This window comes from Pelobates fuscus, chromosome 4 (assembly GCF_036172605.1).
Source record: "Pelobates fuscus isolate aPelFus1 chromosome 4, aPelFus1.pri, whole genome shotgun sequence".
Lineage (NCBI taxonomy): Eukaryota > Metazoa > Chordata > Amphibia > Anura > Pelobatidae > Pelobates > Pelobates fuscus.
Genome location: NC_086320.1, coordinates 2276246 through 2293097, shown reverse-complemented (window position 1 = coordinate 2293097; position 16852 = coordinate 2276246). Strand labels below are relative to the sequence as shown.

The following is a 16852-nucleotide window of genomic DNA, read 5'->3' as shown; positions in this document are numbered from 1 at the left end:
CACCTTCTTTTGGATCAACAGCAAAATAACAAATACGAGGAAGGCTGAAATTCTGCAAGGCTTCCTGTTTGGCTACTTTGGCCCTGAATTTGAAATTCACAAAAAATCCTGAAAGTGAATCTCGCATTTAAGACCACAATAGTCAAACATTGCCCAATAATTCAATGTTCTTGGGATATTTTAGCCCAAAATGTTCCACTACTTTCAAATTCGCAGTGAACCGTGCCAGCTGTACTTCCTATTGGGAAGTTTACATTCTCTAGTCTGTTTGGCTGCTAGAGGTTGCCCGTCAGTCTGTGGTTAATAATAATACCCCAGAAATGGTGTCCCTAATGTATGGGACTACAGTTTCCATGGTGCTCTGTCAGCCTACACAATGCCAAGTAGAATTAAAGGTGTAGTAGTTAAACCTTAGACCCCGCTAATTCCATTAAATAACCAGCCACAATGCCAAAGAAGAAATATTTCATTCACAGAATTGTATTTTACATCATTGTCATCATGCAGTGCATAGCATGACCGCAGGATGTGGCAGAGTCAGAACGATCCCACAATGTCCAGCGAAACGTACAAATCCAGCCCATAGACAGCTTCAAATTAGACCCATCTCCATCACAAACCATAACTATTTACATAAAGCCTTTCTATTGGTGCCTCCACTACCCAATTGTTAGAAGTTCTCAATCCCTTGCTAAATATTCAGACACCAATGTGCCTAATCCTTAACTCACAGCATAATGCCTTTCCCCATTTATCCAGGTCACAGTGTCCCCACTACCTACCTCTCTGCCTCTGACACCCTCTGACACCCTCACCCTGACAACCCTTGATCCTAGCGCAAAATCCAACCATGTACAAGGCATTACTGACCAACTGCACAGCATGACTAGTCCCCTAGACGTGCCTTACCAAATGCCCAGCATGACTAGTCCCCTACTTGTCACTGACCATTTACCCAGCACGACTAGTCCCCTACTCGTCACTGACCAACTGCCCAGTATGACTAGTCTCTTACCTTTGACCTCTAGCCTCCAACTTTGGTGAATATTGCAATAAAACTCTGGTGTCTGGCTGTATCTTAATGAACTTCTAACCTTCTACTCTCAGAATGTGCTAGTAAGTCCTAGTCCAATTACTGCATAATATGGTCTTTAATCCCTGATCTGCTGCACGGCCCCTGAACCCCGAAACCCACCGAGCAGTTTCCACACACTTTACATCAAAGGGACAGAGCAGGCACCAACACAACTTAAGTGTATTTGTTTTAGCTCATATTCATGTTTCCCCAACACCACAATTAAATTATTTATTAGTTTCACAACACGTCTTCCAGATAGGAAGCAGGGATGTATGTCTACAACTGTGCTCCCCACCAGTCACGGTCCTCCTATTATCTGGCACCTTTCCTTTGGCATGGCTTTAACTTACCATTTAGAAAACCCAAGGAACGTATTTCAGCTCACACTGATCACTTATTGGCAGAGCTGGGCAATGCCTGATGCTTGGCAAAACGAAGATATGACTGTTGACACAGTATGGATCTTAGATTCACTTATGTTGTGATGGTGCCGGGAGTGTGCCTTAAATGTGACATTATTACTCGACTGATGCACACTTCCTTCTTTACATTCACATAATGGTTTCCCCTTTCTCCAGGTTTCCTTTTCAGTCCATTGCAAATTAAATGATCATTTTTACATTTTACCGCAGTGTCCATTTACTGTGTAATAAAAGATCATCTAACACACTAGACCTGTGGTGTCTCTCCTATTCTCTGCTCACAAATCAGCTGATTCCATGCGTACGGTGATTAAGTCGCAGGCCATGTCCAGGGATTCTCTGGGTGATGAGTTAAGAGTAAGACATGAGGTTTGTCCAAGAGAGCCATTCACATTGAGGGATATGACGTCTAAGCATGTATTTATACATAACATGGATGTGTGGAAATATCTAGAAATGTAAAGAACTATGAAAAGTGAGGAAACTCAAAGAAATATATACAGTTCAGCAATACGAAATAGTGGTCATTTGAGTAAACAGAACGTAGGGAGCTACAAAGGTAGGTTTGGTAATGTAGGTATACTGTAGGTTGAGATCTGGAATTGGGGGGGGGGGACTAGTGGATAATGACAGAGGGCTGAGGCTCCTTGATAGAGACAGGGAAATGGCGGGGCGGCCAACGTTACAGGAGACAGGGAAATGGCGGGGCGGCCAACGTTACAGGAGACAGGGAAATGGCGGGGCGGCCAACGTTACAGGAGACAGGGAAATGGCGGGGCGGCCAACGTTACAGGAGACAGGGAAATGGCGGAGCGGCCAACGTTACAGGAGACAGGGAAATGGCGGGGCGGCCAACGTTACAGGAGACAGGGAAATGGCGGGGCGGCCAACGTTACAGGAGACAGGGAAATGGCGGGGCGGCCAACGTTACAGGAGACAGGGAAATGGCGGGGCGGCCAACGTTACAGGAGACAGGGAAATGGCGGGGCGGCCAACGTTACAGGAGACAGGGAAATGGCGGGGCGGCCAACGTTACAGGAGACAGGGAAATGGCGGGGCGGCCAACGTTACAGGAGACAGGGAAATGGCGGGGCGGCCAACGTTACAGGAGACAGGGAAATGGCGGGGCGGCCAACGTTACAGGAGACAGGGAAATGGCGGGGCGGCCAACGTTACAGGAGACAGGGAAATGGCGGGGCGGCCAACGTTACAGGAGACAGGGAAATGGCGGGGCGGCCAACGTTACAGGAGACAGGGAAATGGCGGGGCGGCCAACGTTACAGGAGACAGGGAAATGGCGGGGCGGCCAACATTACAGGAGACAGGGAAATGGCGGGGCGGCCAACGTTACAGGAGACAGGGAAATGGCGGGGCGGCCAACGTTACAGGAGACAGGGAAATGGCGGGGCGGCCAACGTTACAGGAGACAGGGAAAAGGCGGGGCGGACAACGTTACAGGAGACAGGGAAAAGGCGGGGCGGCCAACGTTACAGGAGACAGGGAAAAGGCGGGGCGGACAGGGGATGGTGGCAGTGTTGAAGGCTATAGGGCAGTCTTCCAGACGACCGGGATAACAAATGACGTTATTGCTGAAGGAGGAAGAGTACTGTACTACAATACTTAAATAATGGTGCTTAAGGAAAATAAAGAGGATAACTGAAGTTAGAAATGTAAGGGACTGAGGTGAACACTGAATATTTAGAGCAGGAGGAAGTACATGTTTGAAGGTGGGGTATCTAGGACAACAAGGTTGCCAGGATATTTGAAAGTTACAAATCGCAATCAATTTGTGTGCAAAGCATAACACAGGAATGGAGAGTCTGGAGGGACAATACAGGAATTCCACGCTCAATCCTTGGCTTTTCCAATAATGGCCAAGATATAGAGGAAAATGTTGATAATATCCGTGTAGAGGTTAAGAGCAGCAAAAACATATTCCTCAGGACTGAGAGATAACTGTTTATTTCCCAGAATCATCTGTGTATCCACCGCAAGGAACTGGCAGAGAGAGAGAAGATATCGTTATCGATTATAAGGAAAGGAGTATAATAAAAATATTTATATTAGATATATAGATCCTTCCCTCTAACTCCTCCCGTTACTGCATCTATCCTTCCCTCTAACTCGTCCCGTTACTGCATCTATCCTTCCCTATTACTCCTCCCGTTACTGCATCTATCCTTCCCTCTAACTCGTCCCGTTACTGCATCTATCCTTCCCTATTACTCCTACCGTCACTGCATCTATCCTTGCCTAGAACTCGTCCAGTTACTGCATCTATCCTTCCCTATTACTCCTCCTGTCACTGCATCTATCCTTCCCTAGAACTCGTCCCGTTACTGCATCTATCCTTCCCTATTACTCCTCCCGTCACTGCATCTATCCTTCCCTAGAACTCGTCCCGTTACTGCATCTATCCTTCCCTATTGCTCCTCCCGTTACTGCATCTATCCTTCCCTATTGCTCCTCCCGTCACTGCATCTATCCTTCCCTATTGCTCCTCCCGTCACTGCATCTATCCTTCCCTATTGCTCCTCCCGTCACTGCATCTATCTTCCCTAGAACTCCTCCCGTCACTGCATCTATCCTTCCCTAGAACTCCTCCCGTCACTGCATCTATCCTTCCCTAGAACTCCTCCCGTCACTGCATCTATCCTTCCCTAGAACTCGTCCCGTTACTGCATCTATCCTTCCCTAGAACTCGTCCCGTTACTGCATCTATCCTTCCCTAGAACTTCTCCCGTCACTGCATCTATCCTTCCCTAGAACTCTTCCCGTTACTGCATCTATCCTTACCTAGAACTTCTCCCGTCACTGCATCTATCCTTCCCTAGAACTCGTCCCGTTACTGCATCTATCCTTCCCTAGAACTCGTCCCGTTACTGCATCTATCCTTCCCTATTACTCCTCCCGATACTGCATCTATCCTTCCCTATTGCTCCTCCCGTTACTGCATCTATCCTTCCCTATTGCTCCTCCCGTTACTGCATCTATCCTTCCCTAGAACTCCTCCCGTCACTGCATCTATCCTTCCCTAGAACTCCTCCCGTCACTGCATCTATCCTTCCCTAGAACTCCTCCCGTCACTGCATCTATCCTTCCCTAGAACTCCTCCCGTCACTGCATCTATCCTACCCTAGAACTCGTCCCGTTAATGCATCTATCCGTCCCTTGGATTCGTCCAGTTACTGCATCTATCCTTCCCTAGAACTTCTCCCGTCACTGCATCTATCCTTCCCTATTACTCCTCCCGTTACTGCATCTATCCTTCCCTAGAACTCGTCCCGTTACTGCATCTATCCTTCCCCATTACTCCTCCCGATACTGCATCTATCCTTCCCTAGAACTCCTCCCGTCACTGCATCTATCCTTCCCTAGAACTCCTCCCGTTACTGCATCTATCCTTCCCTAGAACTCGTCCCGTTACTGCATCTATCCTTCCCTATTACTCCTCCCGATACTGCATCTATCCTTCCCTATTACTCCTCCCGTTACTGCATCTATCCTTCCCTATTACTCCTCCCGTTACTGCATCTATCCTTCCCTAGAACTCCTCCCGTCACTGCATCTATCCTTCCCTAGAACTCGTCCCGTTACTGCATCTATCCTTCCCTATTACTCCTCCCGATACTGCATCTATCCTTCCCTATTACTCCTCCCGTTACTGCATCTATCCTTCCCTAGAACTTCTCCCGTCACTGCATCTATCCTTCCCTAGAACTCGTCCCGTTACTGCATCTATCCTTCCCTATTACTCCTCCCGATACTGCATCTATCCTTCCCTATTACTCCTCCCGTTACTGCATCTATCCTTCCCTAGAACTTCTCCCGTCACTGCATCTATCCTTCCCTAGAACTTCTCCCGTCACTGCATCTATCCTTCCCTAGAACTCCTCCCGTTACTGCATCTATCCTTCCCTAGAACTCCTCCCGTTACTGCATCTATCCTTCCCTGGAACTCGTCCCGTTACTGCATCTATCCTTCCCTAGAACTTCTCCCGTTACTGCATCTATCCTTCCCTAGAACTTCTCCCGTTACTGCATCTATCCTTCCCTAGAACTCCTCCCGTTACTGCATCTATCCTTCCCTAGAACTCCTCCCGTTACTGCATCTATCCTTCCCTAGAACTCCTCCCGTTACTGCATCTATCCTTCCCTAGAACTCCTCCCGTTACTGCATCTTTCCTTCCCTAGAACTCCTCCCGTTACTGCATCTATCCTTCCCTAGAACTCCTCCCGTTACTGCATCTATCCTTCCTTATAACTCGTCCCGATACTGCATCTATCCTTCCCTAGAACTTGTCCCGATACTGCATCTATCCTTCCCTAGAACTCGTCCCGATACTGCATCTATCCTTCCCTAGAACTTGTCCCGATACTGCATCTATCCTTCCCTAGAACTTGTCCCGATACTGCATCTATCCTTCCCTAGAACTCCTCCCGATACTGCATCTATCCTTCCCTAGGTTACTGCATCTATCCTTCCCTGGAACTCGTCCTGATACTGTATCTATCCTTCCCTAGAACTCCTCCCATCACTGCATCTATCCTTCCCTAGAACTCCTCCCGTCACTGCATCTATCCTTCCCTAGAACTCCTGTTACTCCCAATAAACCATCCCCCTGCACCATGTAAGATAGAAATGCTAGAATGTTACCCCACAGACAGACAGACACTCACGCATGTGAAGAGTAGTGCTCCCAGCGAGGCGTACACTATATCCATGATCTTGTTACGGATGAAGATGCAAAGTATTGAGAAGATGAGAAGGACAATCAGACAGACCATCAGCACTCCCATGCAGGACGTAAAGTCGTACTTTGTCTGGAAGAGACATAAAAAAAAAAAAATAGGTTTGGATGATAAAGTAGAAGACATTATATAAAACTGATCGCTGGGAAAACAAACACGTTTAATGCAAATTTTATAACATGACAGGAGGCTTCGTATTTGCTTAAGTCTCTCTTTACTAGAACTCCACAGCAGCACAGAAAAACAACCAATCAGAAAAAAGTTAGGTACTATAAAACTCCCCTCCCCGTGCATCATTTCCTCTTTCTTTGCTGCTCCGCATCAGTACAGGTCAGAGTACCACTGCCTCCTGCTTTTAGTGGGTGGCTTTGGGATTTTATTATGATATATTTATGATCTATATTTATTATATTTAGTTGTCATATTATTTTTTTATATTATCCATTTTATATATATATATATATATATATATTATTTAGTTATATTTAGTTGTCATATTATGTTTATCTATTTATTTTTATATTATATAGTTATATCTTATTTTTATCTATTTGTTTCAGTTTGGTATAACTTTCCTATTGCCTCCTCTTTGCTTCCCCTGTTTCTTTGGGGTGTGTGCCTTTCAGGGTGGTGGTTTATGGGGTTTTCCCTTGCAGTCAGCTTCCCCCTTTGTATTTTACCCTTCCTCCACCCTCAAGCGCCTGCCTGTTAGCCCTCCGCGGGCTATGGGCGCTCCGCTCGGGGTGTCAGGAGATTAGCCATTTGGCTGCCTCCTCTGACTCCCCGAGCTGCAGTGTGAGCCTGCCGGCGCCCGGGGTAACTCGCGGTCGGCCGCGAGCACCGGGCGGCCGGATCCACTCACACACGTGACCGCATGTCCGCCGGGGGAGTAGGGAGCACTAACGCTGCCCCACCTCCTGTGGTTCCTTCTCCTCCGGTCGCGGGTGCTACGATACCGCCGACCGGAGGCTCGACACGTGGCTGCCTTCCGCGGACCGCATGTGTCCGCCGGGGGAGGTGAGAACAATCACCTGCTCGCCCCCCCCAAACCCCCTCCTCACCTCACTCCACTGTCAGAGGTGCACCGGGAAGCCGTTAAAGGCAGAGGCAGGCTTCCCCTCCAGGGTGCTGGCAAGTACCTTTGATTTCCACCAGTGACAAGTCTGTCTAGTTTAACAGTCACATAGTTTAGATTCTGCAGTATTTTTATATGTTGTGTCTATTAGAGATAGTTTACATGGCTTGATTTTTTGTATTTATACTATACTGTGTTTATACTGTACCCTATTTATCTCTGCATCAGCTTTATTTTACTTTCCAAATGACACCACTGGCATTTTATTTTGTGATTTGTTTAGTCACATGTTAAATGAGGTATATATGCTGGTGCTGGTTAAACGACTTTATGTCATACATTTTGCTCTTTAAGTCAGATGGAGAAGCTTTGTTCCCACTTCCTTTAGTACTTCTCTGGTTTGAAGGCATACTTACTTACATATAAGTAGTGTTTCATATTTTAAAGGACGTGGGCTGTGAATATACTGTTCCTGCCTTCAGATTACTGTTGATTTCTACATGTGGTTGTGCAGGGGTGGACAGTTGTAGTTGTCCCACACAGGGTGCAACACCGTACTTCATGCACTTGCTTCCAGTGGGAGCCTGTAACCTGCATGCACCATAACTACTGTATCAGAGACCTACATCTGCCCCATTTGCGCATGGTGCCCCAGGACCTATTATGACACAGATTTGGAGCACTTCCTTAACAAGGACCCTTGCCGCTGAATGATACACCACCGATAGGTGGCTTGGCCAGCTCTGTCTGTGCCATTTTTGCTAGCCTGCTAGGTCCGTGCCCATTGAAACGGCCTGCTAGGTCCGTGCCCATTGAAACGGCCTGCTATGTCCGTGCCCATTGAAACGGCCTGCTATGTCCGTGCCCATTGAAACGGCCTGCTATGTCCGTGCCCATTGAAACGGCCTGCTATGTCCGTGCCCATTGAAACGGCCTGCTATGTCCGTGCCCATTGAAACGGCCTGCTATGTCCGTGCCCATTGAAACGGCCTGCTATGTCCGTGCCCATTGAAACGGCCTGCTATGTCCGTGCCCATTGAAACGGCCTGCTATGTCCGTGCCCATTGAAACGGCCTGCTATGTCCGTGCCCATTGAAACGGCCTGCTATGTCTGTGCCCATTGAAACGGCCTGCTATGTCTGTGCCCATTGAAACGGCCTGCTATGTCTGTGCCCATTGAAACGGCCTGCTATGTCTGTGCCCATTGAAACGGCCTGCTATGTCTGTGCCCATTGAAACGGCCTGCTATGTCTGTGCCCATTGAAACGGCCTGCTATGTCTGTGCCCATTGAAACGGCCTGCTATGTCTGTGCCCATTGAAACGGCCTGCTATGTATGTGCCCATTGAAACGGCCTGCTATGTATGTGCCCATTGAAACGGCCTGCTATGTATGTGCCCATTGAAACGGCCTGCTATGTATGTGCCCATTGAAACGGCCTGCTATGTATGTGCCCATAAGATTGGCCTGCTGTGTCTGTGCCCATAAGATTGGCCTGCTGTGTCTGTGCCCATAAGATTGGCCTGCTGTGTCTGTGCCCATAAGATTGGCCTGCTGTGTCTGTGCCCATAAGATTGGCCTGCTGTGTCTGTGCCCATAAGATTGGCCTGCTGTGTCTGTGCCCATAAGATTGGCCTGCTGTGTCTGTGCCCATAAGATTGGCCTGCTGTGTCTGTGCCCATAAGATTGGCCTGCTGTGCCTGTGCCCATAAGATTGGCCTGCTGTGCCTGTGCCCATAAGATTGGCCTGCTGTGTCTGTGCCCATAAGAACGGCCTGCTGTGTCTGTGCCCATAAGAACGGCCTGCTGTGTCTGTGCCCATAAGAACGGCCTGCTGTGTCTGTGCCCATAAGAACGGCCTGCTGTGTCTGTGCCCATAAGAACGGCCTGCTGTGTCTGTGCCCATAAGAACGGCCTGCTATGTCTGTGCCCATAAGAACGGCCTGCTATGTCTGTGCCCATAAGAACGGCCTGCTATGTCTGTGCCCATAAGAACGGCCTGCTATGACTGTGCCCATAAGAACGGCCTGCTAGGTCTGTGCCCATAAGAACGGCCTGCTAGGTCTGTGCCCATAAGAACGGCCTGCTAGGTCTGTGCCCATAAGAACGGCCTGCTAGGTCTGTGCCCATAAGAACGGCCTGCTAGGTCTGTGCCCATAAGAACGGCCTGCTAGGTCTGTGCCCATAAGAACGGCCTGCTAGGTCTGTGCCCATAAGAACGGCCTGCTAGGTCTGTGCCCATAAGAACGGCCTGCTAGGTCTGTGCCCATAAGAACGGCCTGCTAGGTCTGTGCCCATAAGAACGGCCTGCTAGGTCTGTGCCCATAAGAACGGCCTGCTAGGTCTGTGCCCATAAGAACGGCCTGCTAGGTCTGTGCCCATAAGAACGGCCTGCTAGGTCTGTGCCCATAAGAACGGCCTGCTAGGTCTGTGCCCATAAGAACGGCCTGCTAGGTCTGTGCCCATAAGAACGGCCTGCTAGATCTGTGCCCATAAGAACGGCCTGCTAGGTCTGTGCCCATAAGAACGGCCTGCTAGGTCTGTGTCCCATTGAATAGCCTGCTATGTCGGTGCCTACTTGAATGGCCTGCTATGTCTGTGTCTATTTGCTTGGCTAACCTTTCTGTGTCCATTCGTTTGGCCTGCTGAGCCTGTGCCCTACTGGCGGACCTACACTATTGGTACCGAACCCCCTTTTTTGGCCGCAGGCCTGGGGTAATATCACTGAGGAAAGCCCAGTGCCCACCAGTAACATGGAGATAGGCAGGTGTCCAGACAAACACCATTGCCACCGTGTTCAAGAGGACACCAGTATACGGCCATCTGAATTTGGTGGGAAGGGTGAAGGCCCTACACCTCATGCCTGAAGGGCAAGGTTTCTTATGAAGATCCTGGACACATCCGCGGTTTATTCCAAACCGGCGACGGCACGTCTCCAAGGTGAACTTCGCACAGGCAAGGACCGGTACTCAGACTCCTACAGGAGAAAGCAGTGTTTTTTCCTTGCCTTTACCAACTATTCCGTATCTGCCTCCCGGAAGCCTTATAGGTTCAGTTGTTTTTTCCTGCGTTAGGTTAGCTCCTGGCCCGGTCCAGTGGGATTTACTTTTCTTACCTTCCGGACTGCTGTTTTGCCTTCTATCCGGGATAGAATTGGTGTTTTTTCTCTTATCTACGTTAATTGTGGCTTTTTTGTTTTTTCATGACTTCCTTTTTCCTTTTCGCTCGGGTCGTCGTGAGGCCTGACTTGACCTCCTCCGACCTCCCGGGCACTCGTGGATTGCGGAGAACGTCTCCAGCTTTCCTCAGACTACCAACGGTCTACCTGGACCCCGCGCACGGGATCCGGATAGTCGGTTGATAGTTTTCCATCGTTGTTTCCGTAGATTGTCCTCAGCCTTATGCTGACATTAATAATAGGTACGCCCTACAGTTTGGTCACCCTGAATCTCTAGGCACTCTAGTTTGCACCACGGGAGGGTGTGGCCCTCCATCACCTCGATCCGAGTATATTTATTTTCAGGAACAGAGGGCGAACCCTCTCATACAGAACCGGATGCTGATTTGTTACTAGTGGGCGCGGCCCGCACTCATCCTCAACCAGATACTGGGCTGGATACAGAGGACAGGTTGGGAAGACCCATTCTCATAGAAAGAACCGGTCACGGATGTAGACTCTGCTGTTGGTTACTACGGGTTGGCCCGCTCAGGCTAGCAGCCGGACGCTCTCACGGTATGCAATCACAGTAGTAGAGAGCGCGGCTCTCTCATACGCTCGGCGCTCTACAGTACCGGCCATTTGTTCATCACACAGGCTTGCACCTGTGCAAGACATTGACTTCATAGAGGGGCGTCCCTCCTGCATTCAATTAGAGCTGACATCCACGCTACTGACTTCGTTCTAGAGGACTGCCTGGTCATGCAAGAAGTACATGTTTAGACTAGATCCCTCTATTCGATCTCCTGTAATGGATCTACTGGATCCAGACCGCTGTAAAACACGCAAGGAATACTCAGTGATATAATGAGGGAGTCTCCCACTTATTACACACACTCCTGGAGTTGGTACGGCTAACGGATGGCCCTCCGGTATTTGAGAGTGCAGGTTTTTGGGGCATATTCTGCACCATATAATACAATGATTGCTTTCTGTTTTGGATATTCAGACCATTTCGAACAAACTGCGCAGACGGTTTCTCCCATTTCAGGATGTCAGGTGATACGGAGACATTCATGGAGCAAACGGGCACTGCCTTGCTCGGGTAACAAGATTATGGACGGCCTAGTACCCGGTCTGAAGGTATAATCGTACGTATGGATCACATGGTAAGACCGGAAACCCCGTTTGTCTTGACTTCCCCGGTCATTATGATCTTGGGATAAGATGGCAGGACTGCCCCGTCTCCTCGGAGCGCGTACCTGGTGAACATGGTTCGAAGATAGAGGGTCCTCCTTCCATGCTCTATTTATCCCTCACGAGAGCTGTTTTGTTGGTTTCGCGCTAACTGTCAGGATCGGGACAGGGATCCAACACGCAGAGTACAAAGAGAGGAAAGGTACGTATACCGGGCCTTAGAATGGCCGGACTAACGTACCGAGAGTAATAGAGAATAGTCAGAGACAAGCCGAGGTCGAGGGAACGAGAAGACAGATAAGCGAGAGACAAGCCGGGTCAAGGGATAACAGAGAAGCAGGGTAGTACAACGAGCCGAGTCAAAACCAAAGAGCAAACAAGAATACCAGAGCGCTGAGTGACTAGACAAGCTAGAACCACGACAGGGCAATGAGCTGAAGTGAGAAGTAAGCTTAAATACCCTGGCTCTGGATGGTAATCACGCCTCTGACAAGTACCGATTGGATATCGGACACTTGAGTGACAGGTCGCTCGTGATAGCGTCATGACGTCACGTATTGAGCGTCCTGCTAGAAAAGGACGTGGATTCCTCGCGGCCGGTGTTTAAGTGACTGGATGAACCGCGAGGAACGGAGGAAACAGCTCGCCTGGACGGATAAACCACCAAGTCTCTACCTCCCTTAGAGGTAGAGGCCTCAGGTACCCTGACAGTACCCCCCCTCTCAGATACGCCCACCGGGCGGAATGAACCGGGGCGAGATGGGAAGCGGAGGTGAAATGCTCTGCGAAGGCGAGAAGCATGAACGTCCTCCTGAGGTACCCAACTCCTCTCCTCAGGACCATATCCCCTCCAGTTGACCAGATATTGCAATTTTCCCCTTGAAATTCTGGAGTCAATGATGGAGCTGACCTCGTACTCCTCCCGACCCTCCACCTGAACAGGACGAGGTGAGGAGACCTTAGAGGAGAATTTGTTGCAAATAAGAGGTTTCAACAAGGAGACATGAAAGGAGTTAGGAATGCGTAAGGCAGGTGGCAGAGCAAGGCGATACGCAACCGGATTGATACGAGTGAGAACCCTGTAAGGGCCTATGTAACGAGGAGCAAATTTCATAGATGGAACTTTTAGGCGAATATTCTTGGTACTCAACCATACCCTATCCCCAGGAACAAAAACAGGGGCCGCTCTTCTATGCTTGTCAGCGTGTTTCTTGAACAGTGAGGAACTATGTAATAGAATTTGCCGAGTCTGATCCCATAATTTCTTCAGGTTGGCGACATGATCATCAACCGACGGTATCCCCTGAGAAGAGGAAACCGAAGGAAAAATCGAAGGATGAAAGCCATAGTTCATGAAGAAAGGGCTAGAGCGAGTTGAATCGCAAACAAGGTTATTGTGTGCGAACTCCGCCCAAGGAATCAGACCGACCCAATCGTCCTGGTGTTCGGAAACAAAGCAACGTAGATACTGTTCGATCTTTTGATTAGTACGTTCAGCAGCTCCGTTAGACTGAGGGTGATAGGCAGAGGAGAAGTTCAATTTGATGCCCATTTGAGAACAAAAGGATCTCCAGAAACGTGAGACAAATTGAGAACCTCTATCAGAAACAATCTCTGAAGGAATCCCATGTAGGCGAAAAACCTCCCTCGCAAAAATCTCCGCCAATTCAGGAGAAGTCGGAAGTTTAGGTAATGGCACGAAATGGGCCATCTTAGTAAATCTATCCACCACCGTGAGAATAACAGTCTGTCTCTTGGAAGCAGGCAAATCAACGATAAAGTCTATGGACAAACAGGACCAAGGTTTCTCAGGAATGTCCAAGGGGTGTAACAGGCCACATGGAGATGCATGAGGTAGTTTAGTCTTGGCACAAGTCTCACAAGCAGCGACGAACTCCTCAATATCTTTACGAAGTGAAGGCCACCAGAAATCCTTGGATATCAGAGAGTATGTCTTGCGAATACCAGGATGACCAGCTATTTTACTTTCGTGAAAGCATTGTAAGAGCTCCAGTTGAAGTTCAGGAGGAACAAAGTTTCTTCCCTCAGGAGTGTTTCCAGGAGCTAGATGTTGTGACTTCAAGATCTGGTCAAGTAGCGGAGAATGAATTTTGAGACTGGTATTAGCAATAATATTGCATTTGGGTACAATGGAGGACAACAGTGGTTCAACTGAGGCAGAGGGCTCATATTGGCGAGATAGCGCATCGGCTTTAGAATTCTTTGACCCAGGTCTGTAAGTCAGAACGTAATTGAAATGGGTAAGAAACAACGACCAACGAGCCTGCCTGGAGGACAGACGTTTGGCCTCTCCGATATAAGACAAGTTTTTGTGGTCTGTCAGAATGGTAACAGGATGTAAAGTACCTTCCAATAAATGTCTCCACTCTTTCAAAGCCTTGATAACCGCTAGTAATTCTCTGTCACCAATGTCATACCTGCTCTCAGTACCGGTCAATTTTTTAGAGAAAAATCCACATGGATGTAATGGTTTATCAACACCCAACCTTTGAGATAGGACAGCACCTAAACCCGTCTCTGATGCGTCTACCTCAAGTAAAAAAGGCAGAGAAGTGTCGGGGTGGACTAAAATTGGAGCGGAAGCGAAAAGCTCCTTGAGAGTTTTGAACGCCAGGAGAGCTTCAGTAGTCCAATTCTTAGTATCAGCCCCCTGTTTGGTCATGTTAGTGATAGGTGCGATAATGGAAGAATAGCCCTTAATAAAGCGCCTATAATAATTAGAAAAACCAATAAATCTCTGTACGGCTTTAAGACCTTTGGGTAAAGGCCACTCTAGAATGGATTGGAGCTTATCCGGATCCATCTTAAATCCCTCCCCAGAGATCACATAGCCGAGAAAGGTTACCTGGGTTTGATCAAAGCTACATTTCTCCAACTTGCAGTACAAGCCATGCTGGAGAAGCTTGTGCAAAACCCTCCTGACTTGCTTGTGATGAATCTCAATGTCACTAGAATGAATGAGTATATCATCTAGGTATACAATGACGCAATCTTGCTGAAATTCCCTAAGAACCTCATTTATCAGATCCTGGAATACAGCTGGTGCATTGCATAACCCAAAAGGCATAACAGTATATTCATAGTGACCATATCGAGTATTGAATGCCGTCATCCACTCATGTCCCTGCTGGATTCTCACCAAGTTATATGCCCCTCTGAGGTCTAACTTGGTGAAAATTGTAGAGCCCTTCAAACGATCGAAGAGTTCGGTAATCAAGGGGATTGGATAGGCATTTTTAATGGTTATCTTATTTAGGCCTCGATAATCAATACAAGGTCTCAAAGAACCATCCTTCTTTTTAACAAAAAAAAATCCAGCCCCGGCAGGGGAGGAGGACCTTCTAATGAATCCCTTGTCTAAATTTTCGTGAATATACTCCTCTAGAACGGAGTTCTCTTTCGTAGATAACGGGTATACATGACCTCTGGGTGGCATGGTACCAGGGAGTAGGTTAATTTTGCAATCAAAGGACCTGTGTGGGGGTAAGGTATCGGCTTTCTTTTTGTCAAATACAGCCTTTAAATCTAGATACTGAGACGGAATTTGTGTCTCTGTAGAATTATCAGAGTTAGCCGCTGTATTGGTTAAGCCGAGAGGTGAGACTTTCCGCAAGCACTTCTCTTGACAATTCTGTCCCCACGAAACTATCTCCCCTGACTCCCAATTAATAATAGGGTTATGTCTCCTCAACCAGGAGTACCCCAGCACTATGGGAATAGACGGAGAAGAAATGAGCAGTAAGGATATGTCTTCTCTATGTAGGATGCCAACAGTTAAGTTAATCGGTATGGTCTCATGGAAAATAACAGGCTCAAGTAACGGTCTACCATCGATGGCCTCAACGGCCAGTGGTGTCTCTTTTAACTGGGATGGAATAGCATGCTTGGCAGCAAAACCCTGATCTATAAAGCTCTCAGCAGCTCCAGAATCGATTAGTGCCATAGTCTTAACTACTCCCTTCTCCCACTTTAAAGAAACGGGTAACAGAAGCCTGAGCTCTTTGTAGTTGTGAATAGAGGACAAAGTAGAAACACCCAAGGCCTGTCCCCTAGAGGAACTTAGGTGCGAGCGTTTCCCGAACGATTGGGACAGTTTAGGCGTAAATGACCCCTGACTCCACAATACATACATAAGCCCTCCCTTCTCCTGTACTGTCTCTCACTCTCTGTGAGATGAGTACTGCCTATCTGCATAGGTTCAGGAATACGTAAGTCCTCGAACTCAGAAGTTTGAAAAGTAGGTGCTAGTTTAAAGGAGGGTCTACGGGTCCTATCTCGAGTGTTCAGCCTCTCTCTTAAGCGTTCATCAATACGAGATATAAAAGAAATTAAATCCTCCAAATTTTCAGGGAGTTCTCTAGTAGCGACCTCGTCAAGAATTACATCTGATAACCCATTCAGAAACACATCTATATAAGCCTGTTCGTTCCACTTAACTTCTGCCGCCAAGGACCTGAACTCTAGTGCATAATCCACAAGTGTTCGATTGTCTTGTCTAAGGCGCAACAGTAATCTAGCTGCATTGACCTTCCTACCAGGGGGGTCAAAAGTTCTTCTAAACGCAGCTACAAAGGCATTATAATTATAGACTAGTGGGTTATCATTCTCCCATAAAGGATTGGCCCATCTCAAAGCTTTTTCAATGAGTAGAGTGATAATAAATCCAACCTTCGCTCTATCAGTAGGATAAGAGCGGGGTTGTAATTCGAAATGGATGCTAATCTGGTTTAGAAAGCCACGACACTTCTCCGGTGACCCGCCATAACGTACTGGTGGGGTAATACGGGAAGAAGCACCTACAGTGGCTACCTCTAGACCTGAGACTGCAGGAGAAATAGAAGGAGTACGTGTCTCCTCAGGTGGATTACTAGCACGAGACAAAAGTGCCTGAAGTGCCAAAGCCATCTGATCCATCCTATGCTCCATGGCGTCAAACCTGGAATCCGAAGAACCAAGCTGACTGTTTGTACCTGCAGGATCCATTGGCCCTGTCGTAATGTCAGGATCGGGACAGGGATCCAACACGCAGAGTACAAAGAGAGGAAAGGTACGTATACCGGGCCTTAGAATGGCCGGACTAACGTACCGAGAGTAATAGAGAATAGTCAGAGACAAGCCGAGGTCGAGGGAACGAGAAGACAGATAAGCGAG

The 16852-nt window shown here is 48.1% G+C and overlaps 1 protein-coding gene across 1 annotated transcript in view; it reads right to left on the bottom strand.

The window, feature by feature from the left end:
* Positions 1–448: 448 nt before the first annotated feature.
* Positions 449–16852, bottom strand: part of GRINA (glutamate ionotropic receptor NMDA type subunit associated protein 1) — a 60268-nt gene continuing 43864 nt past the window's right edge. Inside the window, exons 6-7 of the mRNA XM_063450899.1 lie at positions 6181–6324; positions 449–3498 (exon numbers count right to left, since the gene is read on the bottom strand). Of these exons, the coding sequence (XP_063306969.1) occupies positions 3349–3498; positions 6181–6324 (294 nt within the window). The 3' untranslated portion in view covers positions 449–3348. The remainder of the gene's footprint in view (positions 3499–6180; positions 6325–16852) is intronic.